At 42.6% G+C, this 22,218-nt stretch overlaps 1 protein-coding gene across 1 annotated transcript in view; it reads left to right on the top strand.

The window, feature by feature from the left end:
* Positions 1-675: 675 nt before the first annotated feature.
* The window catches only part of fam120c (family with sequence similarity 120 member C), a 33,165-nt gene continuing 11,622 nt past the window's right edge, over positions 676-22,218 (top strand). Inside the window, exons 1-10 of the mRNA XM_083920109.1 lie at positions 676-2,240; positions 4,952-5,198; positions 5,818-5,900; positions 7,808-7,936; positions 11,222-11,324; positions 12,949-13,013; positions 13,309-13,580; positions 19,419-19,581; positions 19,702-19,785; positions 20,950-21,121. Of these exons, the coding sequence (XP_083776235.1) occupies positions 1,725-2,240; positions 4,952-5,198; positions 5,818-5,900; positions 7,808-7,936; positions 11,222-11,324; positions 12,949-13,013; positions 13,309-13,580; positions 19,419-19,581; positions 19,702-19,785; positions 20,950-21,121 (1,834 nt within the window). The 5' untranslated portion in view covers positions 676-1,724. The remainder of the gene's footprint in view (positions 2,241-4,951; positions 5,199-5,817; positions 5,901-7,807; positions 7,937-11,221; positions 11,325-12,948; positions 13,014-13,308; positions 13,581-19,418; positions 19,582-19,701; positions 19,786-20,949; positions 21,122-22,218) is intronic.

Below are 22,218 nucleotides of genomic sequence, written 5' to 3'. Positions count from 1 at the left end.
GACAAATGACGTGAGGCGCTTTTACTTGAATCACTTGTGAACCACTTTTTTTTCTAATCCTCGTTCAAACGGTCTCTATCATCATGCTGGTAGTTGCAGTTTCCTGCGCTTCCCATTACATTTGTCCCAATCGGACCTGGTACGCTTATTAGACTACATTTCCCAGCGTCCCTCGCGGCCGCGCCTCCTCTCTACGTCCCTCTGCCGTTCCCTCTCACTCTAATCTCCCCCCTTTTATATTTGTAAAGATTCAGATTTTAAATAATATTTGACCACTATGGAAAACTTAAAATTCAAAATAATAAATTGGCAAAAACTATTCGATTATTTAGGTCATTCAAATGTACTCCCTTAGTACCTAGTACATTTTAATTTATGTTATCATTATTTCTACATTTAGAAATACATTTTGATATTGTGTATAACTCTTCTATAATATTGAATCTTTTCAATAAAAAAAAAAAACTTGGAGAAATTCTACTCTCCAGCTTTTTTATCCTCGTCCAAACCGTCGCTATCCTCATGCTTGGTAGTTGTAGTTCCGTCTGCCTTTCATTACATCTGCCTTGATCGGACATAATACGCATATTAGACTACATTTCCCAGCGTCCACCGCGATCGGGCCTCCTCCCTCCACTCCCTCCGCCTTCCCTCCCACTCCACTGGGCCGCGAGGAAGTCGCAAGATGGCTGATGTCGCTTGGAAGTAACGTTCCCCTCTGCAACATGAAGCCGTGAGTGTGGAAGAAAGCGAGGGAGGCACCATCGGGCTTTTATTTTTATTTTTATTTTAGTTACTTTTATTTTAATTTCGTTAAACACCCATCTCATTCCGCGTCGTGTCTGCCCCCCCGGGACTTGTCTTCGGGAGTTGACGCGTCAAATCACGCCGGGGACCCTGCCAGCAAGCTAACAGCAGCTAACAGCTAGCCACACAGTTAGCAAATGTTAGAACAGCTAGCCAGTCAGCCAGGAGGCACATTAGCTTGTTAGTTTGTTTTAATTGATATTCTGACACCTGCGAGCCAACAAGTTACCGGTGCAAATGTGGTGATAACTGACGGAGGCAGTGCATAAATAAATGTCAAATATTTGAACTGTCAGATAAAAAAAATATTAGCAAACTGCTCGGTTTTACATGATGTACGCGAACCGGCCATCCAGCCTGCTGCTGTGGTTGTGCTAACTAATGCGCAGTATTGCATCTGTTTCATGTGCACAAACCAGCAGGATTATAATTTTATTGGCATTTTTTCAATAATAACCACCACCTTGCTGCATATCCGTTATTTGCTACCAACTACATTTTTGAAGCTGGTTATGTTAAAGCCAAATTATGGGAGCAGGAAATGTGTTGAACTTTTTCTGGTTGTAGCTACACTGGCCTTGCTGGCTTCTCTCCAAAAATCCACAGGGATGGACACTAAACTGAGCACCCGCGACCAAAACTGAGGCATTTGGCATTTTAGAAATCTTTGGAATAAGTAACGATAGCAGACACACGTGTGCAGCGGTGCACGGTGACTCATTTCGCTAGTCTGGGTGACAGAAGTTGTCTTTGCAGGGTTAACTAAACTACAGTTAGTCACTACATCGCAGACCAGCTAGCTTTGCCAAAAGTGCACAGCTAGCTCCGGTCTCGCCCCACATCACACCACAAACACGGCGTACAGAACGTATTCAGAGCCCGCTCCCGGCCACACACACCGGCTCAACAACACCGTCATGGGAGTACAGGGTTTTCAGGAGTATTTAGAGAAGCGGTGTCCGGGGGCCGCAGTCCCGGTGGACCTCCTAAAGCTTGCCCGTACCGCGGCCCGCCAGCCCCCTCACCACCATCACCCACACCACCACCCACATCACCCAGGGCCCATGCCTCCCCCGCCCCCGCCTGCCAGGATCCTAATCGACGCGGACTCCGGCCTACAGCGGCTCTACGGCGGCTACCAGACGGACTGGGTTTGCGGGGGCGAGTGGAACGCCATGCTGGGCTACCTGGCCGCCCTGTCGCAGGCCTGCCTGTACCAGGGTGGCCTGGAGCTGGTCGTGGTTTTCAACGGCACACTGGGGAAGGAGCGGTGGCCCGAGTGGGCGCGGCGAGCTCAGGGCCAGCGACAGACGGCGCAGCTGATAGTCAACCACGTCGGCAGCAAGGCCACCCCGCCTCCCCGGGCATGGTTCCTGCCCCCGGCCTGCCTCAGCCACTGCGTCCGCCTCGCCATGTTCCGCTTCCGAGTGCGGGTAAGCAATGTGTGATCATGGCTGTCTGTAAAGTTGTATTTTTATGGTGGTCATATAGCGTGCTGTTCATTTAACACTTAGCAGCTTACATCATCCAGCGCCGTTTTAACTCCTTCCAATTTGGGGGACAAGTGCAACTACCAGCCCTAACCACCGTAAGGAGTACATGTGTAAATCTGTTGTTTTAATATTAAATACAGACCGGATCTGTCCATTGCATTGGCTTGTTTTAGCCAGCAGAGTACAGATTTCTGTCTGTGATGCCTGTAGCTGGCCTGCTCTGCTCTCATGCATGCATTTGTGTTGGTTCTACCGAGGAGGAGGGATGTATCTAGTGCATATATGAAGCAGCAGCTACTGGCTAAACCAGTCTGTGCTTAACATGACCTAGCCTAGCCTATATATTACATAACATGAACTCATTGAACCTTTCATACATTGTTGAACAACTGCTGAGTGGATAGACTATTTATAGATTCACTATTGCCAGACAGTGGTACAATTGCAATGACTTATTTTGCGCATTTTAGTTAGTTGGTGGTTGAGAATATTTAAATAAAAAATATATACTTTTTTTTTGTGCATCAACCTTTTGGCATAATAGTATTTCCTCTGCTATAAAATATGGTAGGTGGGTGTACTATATCTGCCCTACTCTACACATAATGTTATTTTCAGGACCTGCCGTAAATGCAGCAAGGCCGCTCAATGTCTTTTTTCTAGCTGCCTCTTTTTGCTTTTGATCTACCTTTCCAGCTTCTTGCATTTAAAAACATAAAGAAAAACACAAAACCATAGTGTATCACGAGAGGATAAGAGAATAGAAAAATCCCACCCACATTACAGTACAACGTGTGTGTATGTGTGTGTTTGTGTGTGTGTGGCATCATTACTCACAGTTCCCATGTGTACTTTCTTGTTTTCACCTGTATTCTGAGAAACAGTCCTATTTCTGCAGCTCCTCTCGCCTCTGCTTGAATTACAGCTTTACTGAAGTCATTGCTGTTGCTCTCTGTGCAGCTCTGGTGGCCTTTTCATTTGCTACATGCATGCTTAGAGTGGTCCGCTGTCGGTATTGTTTTTTTCAATGGCTGATATTTAGAAAGTAGGGGGGCTGATAGCTGATATGTAATGCAAATATGTTGGTTTTTTTTGCATCTTATAAAATACAACTTTTCAAAAAAAAGAAGAAATAAGACATAAAATTGCTGAACGTAAATTAAAACATTTTTTAACAAGTTTTTTTGTAAGTTTGCAATATTTTAATTTTTAGATTGGTTAACAGTGACATTGTTTAACAAGATTAACGTAACCGTTCTGGCATAATGGTGAAGCTCTGGCATAACAGTGCACCTCACACTTATCACGCATGAGTGTACTATGAAGCAATAACGTTGCCCTGGGTTCAGGTTCCTGCCGCACCAATCAGTGATTTGGAACTGTTTGGTGATGCACACATTTTCCACAGATGTATTTTTTGCGAGGGCTGCTGTGGAGCTTTAGAATGCTGATATACACACAGTCAGGACCACTGGCCCTCTATCAATATCCCATCATGAATAGAGTATATCATTGCATGTTAGCATGGTAGCCGATGAGCTTCACAGATGCCAGTCCATTTTTGGCAGATCTTTACTGTTTGGGATGCTGTTTCATGGTCCTTGTGTAATTATACAGAAACAGCTACTGTAGAGCTTTAAACCGATGATTAGTCTCATCATAGCTTCATTCACAATGTCTCAGTCTAATGGGTGTCTAACTGCACGGTACCGGCTCGGCTCGACCTGGTGCACCTGCCCAACACGGTGGTGATTTGCTTTTCCACTGTGTGAAAGGGTGGTGTGGCTGTTCAGGGTTTGTCTGTGTTTATATTTTTAAACAACATACAGTTATTTATCATGTTACAGAAACCACTGAGAGTGAAGTGTGTGTGTGTGTGTGTGTGTGTGTGTGTGTGTGTGTGTGTGTGTGTGTGTGTGTGTGTGTGTGTGTGTGTGTGTGTGTGTGTGTGTGTGTGTGTGTGTGTGTGTGTGTGTGTGTGTGTGTGTGTGTGTGTGTGTGTGTGTGTGTGTGTGTGTGTGTGTGTGTGTGTGTGTGTGTGTGTGTGTGTGTGTGTGTGTGTGTGTGTGTGTGTGTGTGTGTGTGTGTGTGTGTGTTCTCATTCGTCCAGGTCATCGTTATCCTCAAAGCAATTTCAGTCAAAAACAACTGGACTGGTTGTTTGTCTAGGAAGACGTTTCACCTCTCTGCGTGTGTGGCATCTTTTTTAATTCCTTGCACTGTACAATGACGATAAAGGCTTTCTAATTCTAAGTTCAGAGAAAAGCTGCAAACTGTCACATTAAAGAAGCTGAAACTGAGTAAAGTCTGGCGTTTTGCAAAGTTATAGTGGAATAATGGTGTCCCGAGCAGAGAATGCAGTCACTCTCTTTCTGTGTGTGTTGAAATCTGAGTTTCTGAGTTTGTCTGTGATGGACGGTTTGTTTTTCACATATTAGAGCTGTGTTGAGGCATTAGGATCCCGCTATTTTCTTTCTGTATTTAAAGTAGAGCACCTTTTTAAAAAAGAATCAGTCAAAAAAAAAACTTCTCTGAACTACTGTGCTGCCTTTACTTGAATTATGACAACAAAATCTAAAACGGGCAAACCTGCTCCGCAGAGGATGTTTTTATGACGCAGCAGACTGAGTTCATCCACTCTGCATCCACAGGTTGTACAGACTCTGGAAGACCACCACCAGGAAGTGCTGTCTCTCTACAGGGACTTTGGATTTGCCGGCCTGATCGCTCAGGATTCTGAATTTGCCCTTTGCAACGTACCCGCCTACTTCTCGTCGCACGCTCTCAAACTGAGCTGGAACGGCAAGAACCTGACCACACACCAGTACCTGCTGTCTGAGGCCGCCAGGCAGCTCGGACTGAAGACACAGCACCTGCCCTGCTTCGCTGCTCTGCTGGGTAAGGTACTGCGCACACACTGGGGATGGGCACGAGTAGTAAATTCAAAGACCGAGGGATTGCATCAATTCCTTGAGGGTCATCGAGTACTCGTTTTACCAAATCTACGTATGTCCCCTAGGACCTAAAGTGTCCTATAATATGCATTTAGTCTCAACTCAAAACAGCCTACCCAACACCTAATGCTAAATCTCAATCAAAACAGTCACAGTTCCCCTTTAAGGATTGGTTTTTACAACCACAACTTCAAAACACTGTTTCCTTTCGAAAACGTAATTAAATTTGCATTCTCATTCTGTTAATGATCGCTCCTGCACAGTAACTCCATCATGTAGGTCAGAAAACTTCTGGTGAGGTGCTGCTCCAAAAATCTGAGGTGTTTGTGTCTCGGGTCAAGCGCAGAAGCAAGAGGTTATGCGCCCACACAAGAAAAACTCTCGCCCATCCCTAGCACACGCAAGCACGCACGCACACACACACAATCAACCATGTAACCCATCAATTTTTTTCACTGAAACACACACCTTGTGAGTTTTATTTTTGGCTTCCCTATTTTTTGCCTGTCGTCTTTGTTCATTGATGGAGCAAAACATTGAATATGAGAGTTTCTGTCTCGCAGGAAATCATATTCTGCCTGATGAGGACCTGGCTGCCTTCCACTGGAGTCTGCTGGGACCAGAACACCCGCTAGCTTCTCTCAAGGTACTGTGCTGTTACAAAGTCCTAAGTCCTCTGCAAACAACAGCTTACTCTGCGAGAATATTAGCTGTAATACTCACATTATACTGTAACTAATCAAATAGTGACATGAGCCCTGATTTTCCTCAAGTGGAAACAGAACCAGACCTTTACGTGGGACGTGCTTTTATTTCCAATTTGACCACTTTTATAAGTGGAAGGTTCCTTTACAAAATCTTTATTTATTTTTTTACATACTAAACATATACTTCAACACATACACTACCAAGAAATGTATCATACAAGCCCAGTCACATACAGTTTGTGCACACATACACACGGGGAGCAGTTGTGTGGCTTACCAACGACACATGGATTCTGATAGAACAAGGCGTGTTAATTAGAAATGACATTGTCAGATGAGCTCCTTGAATATGAGTATTTCCATCTCTAGCTGTAATCCATTCCTGTATACTTTGAGCTGCCACCAACAACTGTTTTTTTCTGTAGAATAATCTATATCACAGCTTCTGACATTCACTGAAATTGATTTATTGTATTTATTTTGTTGGGTGACTTAAATACATTTAGCTGCGGAATAAGTCCACAGCAGCAACGCTACATCGCTTAGCTACTACTGCTTACAACCACACTTCAAAACATCCAAACTGTCCCTTAAAATAATGGCAGAAATAAAGAGAACGGTCAGACAAAAAACAAAACAGTTAGTGATATTGAAGAAAACATTTGAACAAATTGAAGCCTTTTAAAACTGATGCTTTGGTTTAAAATATTGATGTAAGATATAATAGATCATCAGCCAGTAATTTGAGTCACCATAAGCATTAGTGCCGACCAGTACATTAGTCCAGCCTCAATGCTTTATCAAAACCTGAAAACTTCCGGTCCTTCTTTTTTTTTTAAGCTGTGGTCTAATCAATCACTTGTCTAGTAACACAGCAGTACTATAAGTAGTAATACCAGGATTTTCTGTTCTGCTTATTTCTTCTTTTTGATCGTGAAAACTCATCTGACGTATTCAAATCAAATTCAGAACCCTTTAATCGTCCCAGAGTAGTTAAAAAAAACACATTTTTGTGCAACACAGGAACATCGTTTAAAAAGAAGGTATGGATAAGCTGAACACACTATGATATTGTATTAAAAACGTAATGCAAATGTACACGTTATCTATAATAATAGATATTATAAATCTTCTGGAACATGTGGACCGGCGGCAGTTTTTAACAGAAATGCTATGTAATGTTTTTTTTTTTCCTTCCGTTAAAGCAACTCTTACCTTTCTTGATAGTCCCACCCTCTCCAACCTGACTGACCTCTGGCGCTCCCTCCTCCCCTGACACGTGCCTTGAGAGAGAAATGCTGAGTTCCAGTATCATGGGAAGTCTAAATTTTCGGGCCTCCAACTAGGCAAAGTACACTGGAAAGCCTGTCAGAGTGGAACCTCCTACTATTGAATTCAGGGAAAGTAGATTTCCCCTGAATTCACTAGTATTCCAGTGCATTCCAGTGCACGTTGCCTAGTTGGAGTCGGAAAATGGGCAATTCCTGTGGCACTCAAACGCAGCATGAGCCGAGCAAACAGAGCAGTGGATGACAGGCAGGAAGCTCGGCCAACCATTTTATTCGGGGCCCAATAAAATGGTTGGCCAGACTTTTATCAGAAATACATGAGAATTGAATCTTAAGGAGTTTAACACCTGGTAGGCTGCTTTTCCTTTTTAGTGTGCCATGCGCTCATTAGGAGCATTTAGAGATTACGAAAGAAAAGTGTAAAATGCCAGGTAAGAATAGCTTTAAATAAAACGGTGAATAACAGTTAAATATCCTGCTGCGGCTCTCTCTCTCTCTCTCTCACGGTGCTCCTCCCCACACAACCGGGGTTAAAACCTGTGTTGTTGCTGTTACAGGTGCGAGCCCACCAGCTGGTGCTGCCGCCCTGTGAGGTGGTGATCAAGGCCGTCTCGGAGTACGTCTCCTCCATCAAAGACCTGGGAAACCTCGACGCCATCGCCAGAGATGTCTTCAAACAATCACAGGTGGGTCCTGCGTACGCTGCACCGCCCCTTCATCAGTAATTATTACTGATTCTTGGGTTTAACTTAAATTGACTCAAGTACGTGTTTTCGCCTGTAACCATACATACCACAACGCTCCTGGTGGTTAAATAGGTCATCAGTGTTGACACAAGACCCTGAGTCAGCATCGGTACTTCCTCACACATCAGTGTCGAACCATAGAATTGCACCACACTTTTTATGAATCTTTGTGCTTAATAGGAGTTTCTAGTTTCATTTCATCAGAAGAAGCTTCTGCGTTGTGTACAGTTCATTACAAATACAAATTTGCTAATTTATTTTTAAATAAGTGGAAATTTGGTCCCCAGTCAAGGGTTGGAGTGTTAATTTTGATCTTTATTAGTCCCACAAAGGGGAAATTTCCTTAGAACAGCATAGCATAGAAACACCAGAAAAAAACACTAAATTGTAGAAAAATATGAACAGTATAAACACAGATGTATATAAAACATAAGCAAGCATGAAAATTGCTCACCTTTCAGCGAAATTTTCCGTTTTGAAACCAAAATATGTTCTTAATAATTGATATATGTTTATAAATGCTTCAAATTCAATGCTTCCAGTGTCTCAAAAGTGAGGATTTTGATGCGTTTCTGTCTCAAATGACTGTAAATGAAATATGTTCGGTTTTGGACACCTTGTTTGATACTACCAATGTCAACTAAAGTGATTTAATGTGTTGCATATAACCTTAAAACCGGTTAAACTGGCCCCACCATGTTCTTAAAGCACCAGAAATTGACTTAATTTAAGCAAAGGACTCGAAGCACCCCTTTGTTGTTAGTATGTTGCCTTTCTCTCTCTTTTTTTTTTTTTTTAAAGTGGAGTATGCCTGCACTTTGAAATATTTGAGCGCGCTGCCATGTTCAGTGAGTCCAGTACACAACTGCCTCTCTGAGTTACAGCAGTACATCCTTATATTCCATTATCAGTAGCAGACTCCAGATGTAGACAGATTTCTTTGCATGCATTGAGACGAGATCAGGCTGCCCTGGCGATAACACAAGTCCTCCCGTTCATTTTGAATGGGTGTAGGCTGCGTTGGTGGAAGCATTAGGGGGTGAAAAAGCCTAACTTTTGTAGCATCTCGTCTTTCTCTGTGAAATAAGGCTGCCTTCAAGTGCGGTCATAAATATCGAGATCATTACCACGGTCTGGTGAAAACAATAATTGTGAAATATAAAAGTATACTTATGCCCCATTAGCAAGGCCTCAATACTGAGAGTGGCAGCTGGCAGCCCCGGTCGAGGCCTCGCTAAAGTCCGCAGCTGGCAGCCCTGGTCTCACCTCGGCACACCGAGCTCCTGGCTGCCGGCTGCTTGTTAGTGGGTGGTACTGTGACAACAACTAGGGTCCATGGGGGTCTTCAGGACTGCAGCTAGTCCACTCTGCTGATTGGGTATCGAGCGACTCACTTGAAAAATTCAATATTTTCAACTCGCGTAAAACACGCCTTATGTGCCACCCATCTTGAAGTCGCGTACATTGACTTTGTATGTAATCCTGTCGCATCTATTGCCCCCGGTTTGAACTCGGCATTTGACTTGAATCTTAAGGATGAGTCTGGTAATAATAATAATAATAATAATAATAATAATTGTTATGTGTGTATTATAGATGGACACGGTTATTTGAGTACCCTAGTACTTGTTGTTGACGTCAATATTCAACAGTTCAACGGTTCACTATTTGCGCTGCGTATGTTATAATAGAGTGAGGCCCTCTATATCTCATATGCGAGAAAAACGCTGTTCCACTGTTTGAATACATTCGCTACACAGCGGTGAGGCACTGCTGTTGCCTTTTCTGACATGTTCCAAATGTTGCCGCTCTGTCATAATACATTTTCTCCACCCTTGTTGCCGTTGTTTGCCGTGACGGTGGCTTGTACTGACACTCGATAAAAGTAATCCGCTCACCTTCGCCTTCCACAAAACTTGACGGCAGCCAAAAACAGAACCGTGTCAGTGACAGTGTCCTCTCTCTCATCTCTGCGCACCGATATGCTGTGAGAGACTGGGTTGCTTCTCTCAGCTCGCTCCCCGCAAAGCTCTTGAAATCACTTTAATAGCGCAAAACGGAACCGATGCATAACTGGATACTCCGAGCCCATCCAAGTGTTCCGCGGGTAGATGAGTTATAATTTATAATATTAACGGCAGAGGAGGAAAGAGAGAGTCTGTCTGCAGGTGAATCATATAAACAGGAACCTGTCTTAGATTTATATGTGGGCGCTATAGGCACCAAATGACTTGCTTTAAAGAATTTTGTTAGTTTGTTAAATTAAGAATATGAATATATAATTACGCTGAGTTCGCTCTGAGCCACGCGAGTTAAAAAAACAAAAACGGACCTCCTGTTTTTTTTTTGTTTTTATGACTAAAAGTACCCGAGTCCTCGTTCGTCAGGTAATGTGAGTATCTGAATATTGAAATGACTGAAAACGCCCGTCCCACTGTGTATCAAAGCTTGATATATAACTTCTTCCTCTGTGCACAGAGCTCCACTGTTGTGCAAAAACGATTAAAACACATCAACGAGCCACACTGTTGCGCACAGTGACATGTTCCTTCGTTCATGATAAACAGTGGCTCTGCTGTCCATTTCAGCTCAATCCCACACACACACACACACACACACACACACACACACACAGCACACACACACACACACACACACACGCTGTCCTGCTGCTAGAAATACTCAGCAGAGCACCAAATGTGTATTCATCTGCCGCTGAAAATAGTCCCAACAAATTCCCAATTGACTCCATTTTGAGTAACTTCAACCAGTGCCCTTGTGTTTTTGAAAGATTTTTTTAATCAAAAATGAAAGTTTTTGACCTGTTTTTAAAAAGAATTACATTGCCAATAGAAACAAATGGGTTTGTGGCTGCGAGCCCGACTAACATGTTGAGAAAAAACGTACTCCAACCCTGATTCTTAAGGAAATTCATGTATTTTATCGATGTGGGTCTTAAATGAAGCCAGTAATTACATTCTGTGGTTATTAATGCCGCCTGTGTTCAAACTTTCATATTAAAGCTGAATCACTTCAGACTCTTTAACGCTAGGTCAGTTTGGGAAACAAATTAACAGTAACGACCAACATTTTCCAGTTCCATTACCAGTTTCTTCCAGGTCCTTTTGCTTTGGCCTGGATGGGGAATAACTCAGCAACAGATGTGTGCATCCCTCAGCATCATCACTGTTATCATCCCAGCATGTTTGTTTTCTTCATTTCCAGTCCCGTATGGAGGACAAGGTGGAGCGATTCAAGAAGGCTGTGGAGTATTTCTCAGCTGCCTCCAAACCGCGCTCGCCCAACATGGGACCCTCCTCTTTCATCTGTGAGTAGTCGAGTTTAGCCAACAGTCCTTTTTTTTTTTTTTTGCTTCTGTTTGAAACTGGTATTTCTGCACTGTTGCAAAGAAAGATTACTACGCTAATATTATTAGTATTGTAGAATTAGATTCCAGTGGTTTCCAACTTGTGCGATCCAAACATTTCTAAAAACAAAGTGCAAAAGTCAAAATTAATTGAAAAGAAAAAGATAGATATAATAATTTCATAAATTCACAACATGTTTTTATCCAACAAAATATTCTGCTTCAGTTAATATTTGTTGCCGCACCTGTTTTAATAACAGGTAAATTACATTCATAAGTGATTTGAGTTGTTAAAAAAAACATTCAATTAAAAAAGACTAATTTATGCTCTACATTAGATACGCATACGGATACGTACAAAGCCTTCTGTCTGCGTACATTTTGTCCATACTCCATCGTCGGCATGTTTGGTGTTGTCATAAACTTCTTTTTTTCAAACTTTATTGGAGTAACTTTTGAATCTGAGCGACGCCCTCTAGAGGATGTTTTGCTCAATGATCATTCCAACGTAGAGGACGCGTGAAAGTATGAGGGCAGCTGATGATGTAGGTCTCTCTTTACACACGAAAAGGAAGCAGAAATGAGCCTTAACTCATTTAATCAGATGAATCACTACATAGAGCTGAATTAGGCTGACGTACCTTTGTAGGCTGACCAGGAGGTTAGCATTGCCTTGGTTCCCTCGGCAATCAGCAATGGGATTTTTCCACTAGATTATTGCAAAAACAAGCTCCTTGGTGAATAAAAGTTTGATTCTTACACTAGTATATGGGAATTATGGCTCTTTGATGGGAACCAGATCTCCGTTTTCCGAGAGTTGTTCAAAAGGGGGTTACTATTCATCTGAGATTATCAATCAAACGTTGACTGTTGTCACGGCCACAGGAGGAGGAAGAAAGGCAAAGAATCGCACGTGGGGAGAACAGCGATACAGAGAACGGCTCTCCTGTACGACTCTTTTGGTTCGTACCATAAGAGCTGTTCGAGAGCTGTTCGAGAGCTGTTCGAGAGCTGTTCGAGAGCTGTTTGAGAGCTGTTCGAGAGCTGTTCGAGAGCTGTTCGAGAGCTGTTTGAGAGCTGTTCGAGAGCTGTTTGAGAGCTGTTCGAGAGCTGTTTGAGAGCGGTTCGTACCGGAAGAACACTTTGTTCACAAAAGCCAAACCGGTTCGCACATTTTGTTCATCAAGACGATCGTCACAAATGAACACCACTTTTATGGTTTAAGAAGCAAAAATGTAACTGACTGAAGTAAAAAGCTAAAGTTATGTTACACCACTGTCCCACCATTACTTGCTTCCAGCTGATTACTTCTCACTCAGCCACTTGTTAGCAGCAGCCTTTTTTAAGACCCGTACCAGCTTTGAAATTCAGGAGTGGGGTATTGGCCGATAGACGTTAACCAAAAACCCATTCCAAAAACAAAAACATTGACTTCAAGAGGAGGAAACCTAATTTCCAGGTTCTAGGGCTCATTCATGAGCACTCTATAGAAGCTTGAATGTTAAAAAAGACACTTGATACAGCCTAACTGAATGTCTATTTGTGCAGAGAAACTGTTGATTTACATCCTTTTTTTCCTGCTCAGTACCCGGGTTTGGATTTGGGGGACCACCTGGCCACATGGGACCGATGCAACCTGGAAAGAATCAGGTAGATTCCTTCGCTGGGTTAAGCCTCTGTCCTCTTTGATGTGTGTGTCATTTGTTCTCTGCCCGCTACATGAACCTACATGTAGTAAGAGTGGATTACTTTTTTTTTTTTTGCTCTTTGAAATCCTTTATGGCATGTGCTCATTTCAGGGAAAAACTGAGGCTGAGGAGGAGGAGGAGGAGGGTTCATCCCAAATCCTCCCACCAGCCTTGATTAGATGCTTCTGGTTGGATCTGAAATAAAATTCAAATTAATTCTCCTTTCTTCTGTTTCTCTCCCCTCTGTCCAATCACAGTTCCCTCCTCCCCAGGTGCCTGGCTTAAAGCCACCCTATCAAAATGCTCCATACGGACCTGGCTCCAACCCTCTGTTCCAGAACCCACCACCGTCCCAAGACTGCAACGATTCGCTGGCGGGCAAGATGGGCTTCTCTGATTGGTCGGCTCCATATGATTCCACTCAGGGGGGAAATCGATTACCCAATCATCACACCGCCACTCAGTCTGTTCCCTCTCCATCTCCTTCATCGTCATCAGATGGAGACGAACCCAACGACAGCAACGCAAAGTAAGACGATAAACTCCGTTCTACACCGTTACTTTTTTAGCTCCCCAATTAATTATATTCGAGTGAAAGGGGATTTTGGTGTTTGAGGTGGAGCAAAGCACATTACATAACACATGTTTTCACTAATCACAGGGAGAGCTTAGCTTTCACGGTGTGACATCACATTACAACAGTAATGCCCGTAACAGGAAGTGTTCATTGAAAGGTTGGTAACTGACTTCTAAAAAGCACTCAAAGATGTAGTGCTTCTGGGAATACAGCTCCCCCAAAATTATTGCCACCGCTTTATGAAATGTCATGACTCTGCGAGGGTTTTTAGTTAGAATTTTTGACAGTGATTAGTGAAAATACTTTTTCATGCAAAAATTTCAGCCTCTCAAGTATGGAAATTTCATGCTTTTCTCAGTTTTATATTAATATTATTTTTGAATTTATTTTTATTGAAGAGAAACACAAACATTCCTTGATAACATCACAAATTACCGTAATTTCCGGACTATAAAGCGCACCTGACTATAAGCCTCACCAGCTAAATTTAGGGGAAAATACAGATTGCTCCATATAAAAGCCGCACCCGACTATAAACCGCAGGCGTTTTGATGTGTAATTACCGTAGTATATAGGAGTTCCTGCTACCACGGAGGGGATTGTCGGGACAGAGATGACTGTTTGGGAACGCAAAGCGTCCCATTTATTAAGAATAAATCTTTCAATCATTCAATCAAACTTTCACATCTTTGACATGGCGAACAGCATTCGTGCAGAGTACAAATAATACAACGGTGCAAAGTAATACAAAGTGCTCGCCTGTAACACGGCAGTAAAAGTGCAGTCCCGCGGCCGTTTACGTTATCAAAATAACCAACCAGGTACGTGCAGCAGCTCTATTTCCTTCTTTGACAGCCAGATCGATTGCCTTTAACTTAAAAGCAGCATCATATGCACTTCTCCGTTTGTTTTCCATGTTGAGGGTGTTTGCATGAACACTTCCTTCGCGCAAACTGTCGCTGACGCTCTCCTACTCTTTGTTTTGCTCTCGTTACCTGGCGCCAAATGTCTGCCTCGGTCTCGCGCATCCTCGGTAGTGCGCGCCCCGTGTTACCGTAAGCCGTAGAAAAGCCGCACCGTTGTATAAGCCTCAGTGACCAGAACGAGGGAAAAAAGTAGCGGCTTATAGTCCGGAAATTACGGTATGTATGATAGTGGGAAGGACAAGAAAAAAGAAAAAAAAAGAATAATACTAATACTAAACATATGAAATCAATAAATAAGTGGACAGTTAGTACATTCTGGCATACTGTAGGATTCCCCCTTAGTTAGAGAGGTGTCTTGCTATAGGTAGCCACCTCCTCACAAAAACATCAGACCTTAATTGTAATTGAGCAGTTAAAGCCTCCATTCCATACACCTCCCTCAGCTTCTGTTTCCACTGTGCCACTGTAGGGGGCTGTGGATTCATCCATTTTATATTCACCATTTTCCTAGCAGTCATTAAGAGTATATGTAACAAGTGCTTTTGATCTCTAGTGTACCTGCCTTCAGGAGTTAGATCCAAAAGAAACTGACTTGGGGTGAATAGTATATTAATTCCCAGAACTTTATCTATCTTGCTCTTTATCCCCTTCCAAAAAGGAAGCATCATGGGGCAATCCCAAAATATTTGTGAGTGATCACCAACCACTCCACATCCTCTCCAACAGTCTATTGCAGCTGGGTTATCCACAAATTTACCACAGAAGGTGTCTGAGGGCGCACTCACACTGTCCTTCTGGCCCGGGCCAAAACCGTTTTTTCAGCTAAAGCCTAGTACCTTTAATCAGTGTGAGTGCACCGGTTCCGCGCTTAAAAGCCAACAGCGGGCCCCCCGCTTGAAAGAGGTGGGCTTTAGCGGAGCCGTTTGCACATGTACGAGCACGAGCGTGCGCACGTGTACGAGCACGAGCCCTACGGCAGTAGCGTTATGTGCGCCTGTTCGGACATGTAAATAGAAGGACGGACCATGCGCGGACATTTAACAACAACAACAATGGCGGTGAAAGGTTCACGTTGATGTGATGCGGAGGTGGAGTGTTTACTGCAGATTTGGTCGGATGAAAATATTCAAAAACAGTCGACAAGACGCACAAAAACTCCGAGGTCTGTGGAAAGATTTGTAAACAAAGCCACACACACGCGATCAATGCGTGTGACGTGTTACAGCGTGATGGCGTATGGACAGCAAGAAGCATTGGCCGAGGCCCTGGCAGTGTGAGTACAAACGGGGCTGGGGCGCGGGGGGAGAGGGAGGGGGGGACAAGTACCCTAAAGCCTGGGTCGCAGTGCGGAAGGACAGTGTGAGTGCGCCCTTAAAGAACCTTGTTCATCTTCCAATCAAACTCCTTCCACATGTTACTATTTATACCTTTATGACATCAAATACCCATTTGTTTTTGATATAAAAAGTATTGTCTGGTGTATCTTGTAACAGATTTCTGTATATATGGGAAACATGCTTTTTATTTGGTAGTTGTTAGTTATTTGAATAAAGTTAGTGTCTATGTTTGTTGGAGCATTTTAATTATATTCCAGTCTGTATGATTTGTGATGTAATTCCTTATCTGAAAATATTGGAAAATATCACTTTTCGGTAGAAGGAATTTGTCTTGGCGATATGAGAATGGCTGTACACCAGTGTCACTGAACAACTGGTCAATAAGCCTCAGGTTTCTGCCTGCCCACCTCTTAAAAGTGATATCCAGATATCCAGTAATCTGCATAGCCCCCGAGAGGGCAGCTGTCCCTCTAATCACCCATACATTTTTGAGATAAAATTTCTTCTTGGACTGCTTGTCTAGAAACACTAGAGTGGATAAAGGTATTACTGGCAATGAAGTCTGCTCTATATTCACCCATCCCGATTCTATGTCATTGTTAATCCAAGCTACCACTGCTATTAGTTTTCCTGCCCAATAGTAATATTTTAAATTGGGGAGGCTGAGTCCACCCTTGTCCTTTCCAAGAGTGAGTGTTTTAAGTCTCACTCTTGGTCTCTTATTTTGCCATATAAATTTAGATAAAAGCTCGTCCAGCATATTGACGGCTGATGTCGGGATCCCGACTAGGAGAGACTGAAACAAGAACACAATTCTGGGAAGCAGATTCCATTTAACAGTCTCTACTCTGCCCTAAACGGATAATGGTAGCACATCCCGTCTTGCCAATTCATTCCTAAATATCCCAAATATTTTTTTATAGTTGTGTTACCTGGGGAGTGAATATGATCCCTAAGTATCTGAAACCTTGTTTAGATCTGTGAAAGGACACTATGTCATCAAGCTGGTTAGGCCATGCCCCAGACACCATCATCGCTTCTGATTTACTACGATTAACTTTATAACCAGATACTAGACCATATTCATTAAGACTTTGTAGAAGAACCAGGACTGAGTGGACAGGATTTTCAATAAATAATAAAATGTTGTCTGCGTATAGGGCTATTTTATGTTGGTTTCCACTCTCATCCCCTATTTTTTGTATAAGGGGATGAGATTCTAATCTTCTGCAAGAGGCTCAATGTCTTAGAGCGAACGGGGCTTGTGAGAGCACGTCCCCCTGTCTTGTCCCCCGTCTCAGATCAAAGAAATCGGAGAATTGACCATTAACTCTGACTCTTGACCGCGGATTCATATAAAACACTAATCCAACTCTAGAAGGTTTTCGTTAGAGCCAATTTGAGCCATTGTTTGCTCCAAAAATGTCAAGTCCGGTCTATCAAATGCTTTCTCGGCATCTTGAGTCTTTCAATACTTTTTCACAGTTAAAAAAAAACATTCTTTCTAAATAGGATAGCAACGCCCCTTTTCCTCCCTCCTCCATTAGATGCACTGTATTTTTGTTCCACCCAGTCCCTCTTTAATTTCAGGTATTCTGCCTCAGAGAGATGTTTCTCTTGTAACATTGTGGCTGAACATTATAAAGCGTTGAGTTGGTTAAGTATTTTCTTTCTTTTTAAATGGATTTCCCAGAGCCTTTATATCGTAGCTGACTACAGCCAAACCATCCATGTTACACTTCTTTTAATCCTTAATCCTTGTGCACCATCACCTGTTGTAAAAGTTCTAGCAGTTGTCAAGGAAGTAACACAAAAAGGGAAAAAAACTATGTACAATTTCCAATAAAGAACATCAGAAATCAGACACAACAAACTGGCTTCCAAGTCCTCAACTGGCCTGTCTCCAGTAGTGGCAAGTCCCCGTGTAGAACTGGGCAGAGGTTGCTGGAAACCCTCCGGGATAATGTCACATTGTGCGGCAGACCCACTCCATTGGGTAAACTGCTGCGGCCCTACAGTGTAAATGAGTGTAAATCACCCATAATGAGTCAATCGCAGCTGATGCCACAAACCAGAACGACCAGATAATCTGCTATTGTTACATCCTGAACTCAGCAACGTGTAAATAAATATTAATAAGAGAAAAATAAGTATAAACTTGAAGGTTTCAAAAAAAGTAATAGATAAAAACATGTATATATAAAATATAAATAGCCCAACAACACCACTGAAATTGGAGGGTAATAAGACCATTAAAGCCCATCTGACAGTAAATTATTCACAGCTGCTCATAGCTGTGAATACGTTTTGCACAATATTACCGGTGACTTCAAGAGAAGAAAAAAACGAAAACAGTCTTCTTCCGTAAAGTTGCTGACATTCCGCCCTCCTTGATTAGCGACCCGTATCTCCCACCTGTGTCTGGCCAGCTCTCGTTCTACTTTATCCTGCTCGTCAACTTAAGCCTGGATGTTGAAATCTTTAAGCACCGGCTGGAAAGTTTTTTCCTTGGGATCCCACCATCATCCTCAGCCGGGCTAGGTACATGCACTTCGCCTTAACGTTTTTCTCCTTCAGCAGTTTTTACAACGTATATGACCTGAGCATGTTTTTCAAAATTAACGATAAACGATTAATCTAGAAAAGAAACGGCAGGTCAATCAATAATGAAAACCGTTTCACCCTAGTGGAGGGTGTTAACAGTACGTTAAACTTTGATACGTTACTCGTATAAAATAATAATGCTTGATGCCTGCATGCCTACCCACCCACCCACCCACCTACGTGTGTGATGTACCCTGTCAGCCAAACTCTTATGATGTACAGTAAATACAGTGCAATTCAATATTACATTCTGCTCAAGTCTTATCTAGTTTCTTAATTTTGGTACAAAACTGAGTCATCACTTGAATGTTGTGTTGTATGCATGGAGATGAGAAGATATAGGTAAACAGAGTCAACTACAGTATGTCTTGGCACTGATATAACTGCCCTGGAGGAGAAAGGCATACAGGCAGATCAAATCATCTCCCAGGATTTTAAAACGCATACAAGACTAAGCCACGCGTTGTACAGGAGTAACAGTCTGTGTTCACGGGTTACAGGTACTGTACAGCACTGCATTTCAAGAGAGTGAGCAGAGGTAAAATGATTGGTTTGAAAACACTGACATGTCCGTTCTGATGCTACCCCTTCATACAGCGTGGCTCAACAATAGATAATCTTCTGATTAGAATAAACCTTAATAGTGTCGGCCTACTCTACTGTATTTTAACATTGGTCTTAGTGGTGCTACTTGAGAGAGCCTGATATTTTCTGAGCTGGTATGTCATGTACAAAGTTTGAGAACCACTGGTATAGAGGATACAGAATGTCAAGCAACTTCCAGCAGATAGAGCCTGAGCCACCTTCTTTCATCGGCTCAAAAATGTGTTTTGAGTAAACGCTTTCTGTGCAGAAATTCTGCTATTGTATAAACACACACACGGGATGACTCAACACCACCATAAACCCTTTTTTTTCCTCAGCCATTTGACGGACAAGCCCTCTAGGTGGGAGGATCCTACTGGAAGAGGGGGCTCGGCCCCTGGAGACGGTTCCCAAGGCAACGGTAGTGTGTCACACATTCCGTCACTGCTGTCTATGGCGACGCGGAGTCACATGGACATAACCACACCCCCTTTGCCTCAGGTGTGTGTCCATGAGAGTTTTACAGAAATCATATTTCAAGCCAAATAACACGGTTGTAGGTTGTGTTGAAAAAGTTGCACTTTGTCAACACGTTTCCTGTTTTCATTTCTTCCTTTTAAGGTTAGCGCCGAGGTTCTTCGTGTAGCCGAGCACAGACACCGAAGAGGACTGATGTACCCCCAGATTTACCACATATTGACCAAGGTGAACTTTCCGACAACCCCCCCCCCCCCCCGTTTCATTCATGTTTCAATTATGTTTGCAAGAGTGCTAATATTGTTGGTGCCGCCGTTGCAAAGACACAGGATCGTTTTCTTTTTTCCTTCAGAGCTAACGTTACCAACGACACAGGACAAACTACATTTGTTTCTAAACAAACTGTGCAATGATGACATATTTTCTGTCCATTGATTTTCACAAGAACAAGGAGATCGATCCAGTCAGCCCGACACCGGCTAAACAATGTAGCTTTTAAAAGTTTTTTTTTTTTATCACTCTCCCTCTTTGCCTTCCTTGACTCGTCCGTATTCTTCTTTTGTCAGGTAGTTTTCACAGTTACTCTGGATGTTTTCCGCCTGTTTCAGCAGGAAATAGTACCTGTTCTAAGATATTAATGACATTTGGCGACATATTCAAGATTTAACACAGCTGAACGTCTTTATCAGGAATTGCAGTCAAAAAAGCAAAGCGTTTGCTGTCTACATCTCGAGGGGAGATGGAGAAAAAAGTTGTAATACTGTGTAAGAAAAGTTGGAAGATTGGATAAAAAAGTTGCAATATTTTGAGAGAAAAGAGTCGGAAAATTGTGACAAAAGATTTATATTTGGTGAAAAAAGTTGAAAGATTGGAAACAAAAAGTCACAATATTTTGAGAAAGAAGTGGACACGTTGACGTGCTCAACCTGAATATTTCACAGAGAAAGTAGGCTGAAGGGTTTTATTTTCCTTCCAGAGTTTCCAATAATAAATTCACTCATTAATCATCGTGAAACCGTGATATTTCCCCTGACAATAATCGTGATATCAAAACCTCACATGATGACATTCCTACTTGTAAGCTGTATGGTAAGCGCTCTATTTTATTCTTTCATAGTAAATATAGATGCAACATCAGGGCTTTTCTCTTTTATGCCGTAAAGCGAGCCTTCATATTCCCCGGGAGATCGTTCCCAGTTGCAAGCGAGGTTTATCGGGAACCAATCTTTACGCTGGTGTTGTCTTTATTCTGTAGAATTTTATTCTAACATTATGAAATCAACATTTACTTCATGATGTGTTAATGTATGGACCTCACTACAGCGTCCCTGTAATCTCTCCTCCTCTTTCCCTTTGTCCTTTCTTCTCCCTCTACACGCCGCGCCCCTGCAGGGAGAGATGAAGATGCCAGTGTGTATAGAGGACGAGTGTAACTCTGAGCTGCCTCCTGCCTCTCTGCTCTTCCGTGCTGCCAGACAGTATGCCTACGGCGTCCTTTTCAGTCTGGCTGAAACACACCGCCGCCTGGAGAGGCTCGCTCTCCGCAAAAGGGCTCCCCTGGAAGGTAAGGTCTGGGCTAGACTTGAGTAGAGAATATGGCTTGTGAGTAGATTGTTGTTGTTCTTAAGAATATATGTATTGTACATGTGCTCACATTTATTCTTAGATCTGTTTCTGGGAGTGCAGCCAAAGGTTAAAGCTTTCCACAGATCTATATATAGAGAATCGGTCCTGCGTGACCGATGAGGAATTACTGATTTCATTCATTCCCTTTTTTCTCTAATAAATAAATAAATGTAGAGATATTAAGAAATATGAAACATGTCATTTTAGGTTGAAATCACACTCATTCACTCACTCATCTTCAACCGCTTATCCGGGGCCGGGTTGCTGGATTTAGAGATGCACCGACTAATTAGCTGGATTGGATTCTAGTTCAGTCATTTCTTTTTTATTATTATCATACACGGCAATACAGATGCAGCATCTAATTACTTCAATTCTATGTTTGCAACAACAGTCAGGGTTTTATATTACACTTTAAAACATCTGTTTTTAGTGCACTTTACCTGAAGTGTTATTTATTCATTTTTGCATTTTATGTACACTTTGTTAATAATAATATTAAGTACGTTTATTCTCTGTGTTAATTTGTTACCTTTTTTTAACAAGGCTAAATGTGAATGATGCCTTCACTCACATGGACAGGTATACGCTTCATTCATTCAACAGAAGTATCGGGTATCGGCCGATACGCTCAGCCCAGGTATCGGCATCGGATTGGATCGGAAAAATCTGGATCGTGCATCTCTCGCTGGGTTTAGATACTTATTGTTCATAGAATAATGAATAGATTGTAAATAAATGCCCCTCCTCCATTGACTCTTGCCGGGTGCGTAGGTGCGACGGCGCCGGGTTGTTCGCAGTAACTCAAACAGAAGCGAAGGAGGCCGACAGACACTTATTCCGTAGCGAAGTATACTTACTGTTCATCATCATGCATTTGACATCATGCAATTTGTTAATGTCAATCATGGTCAGGGAGGGGCAAGCCCCTCACCTGGCCGCAGGAGGAGCTGCTGCTGTCGGACTCTGAGCTCTCTGCCTTCCGCCTGAGCTCTGACGGGAGGCTGAAGCTGCAACTTTCTTGAGGCACATAAT

Source organism: Echiichthys vipera, assembly GCF_963691815.1.
Source record: "Echiichthys vipera genome assembly, chromosome: 9".
NCBI classification, from domain to species: domain Eukaryota; kingdom Metazoa; phylum Chordata; class Actinopteri; order Perciformes; family Trachinidae; genus Echiichthys; species Echiichthys vipera.
Note: the sequence above shows the minus strand (reverse complement) of the source record. Positions and strands in the feature narration are given on the sequence as shown.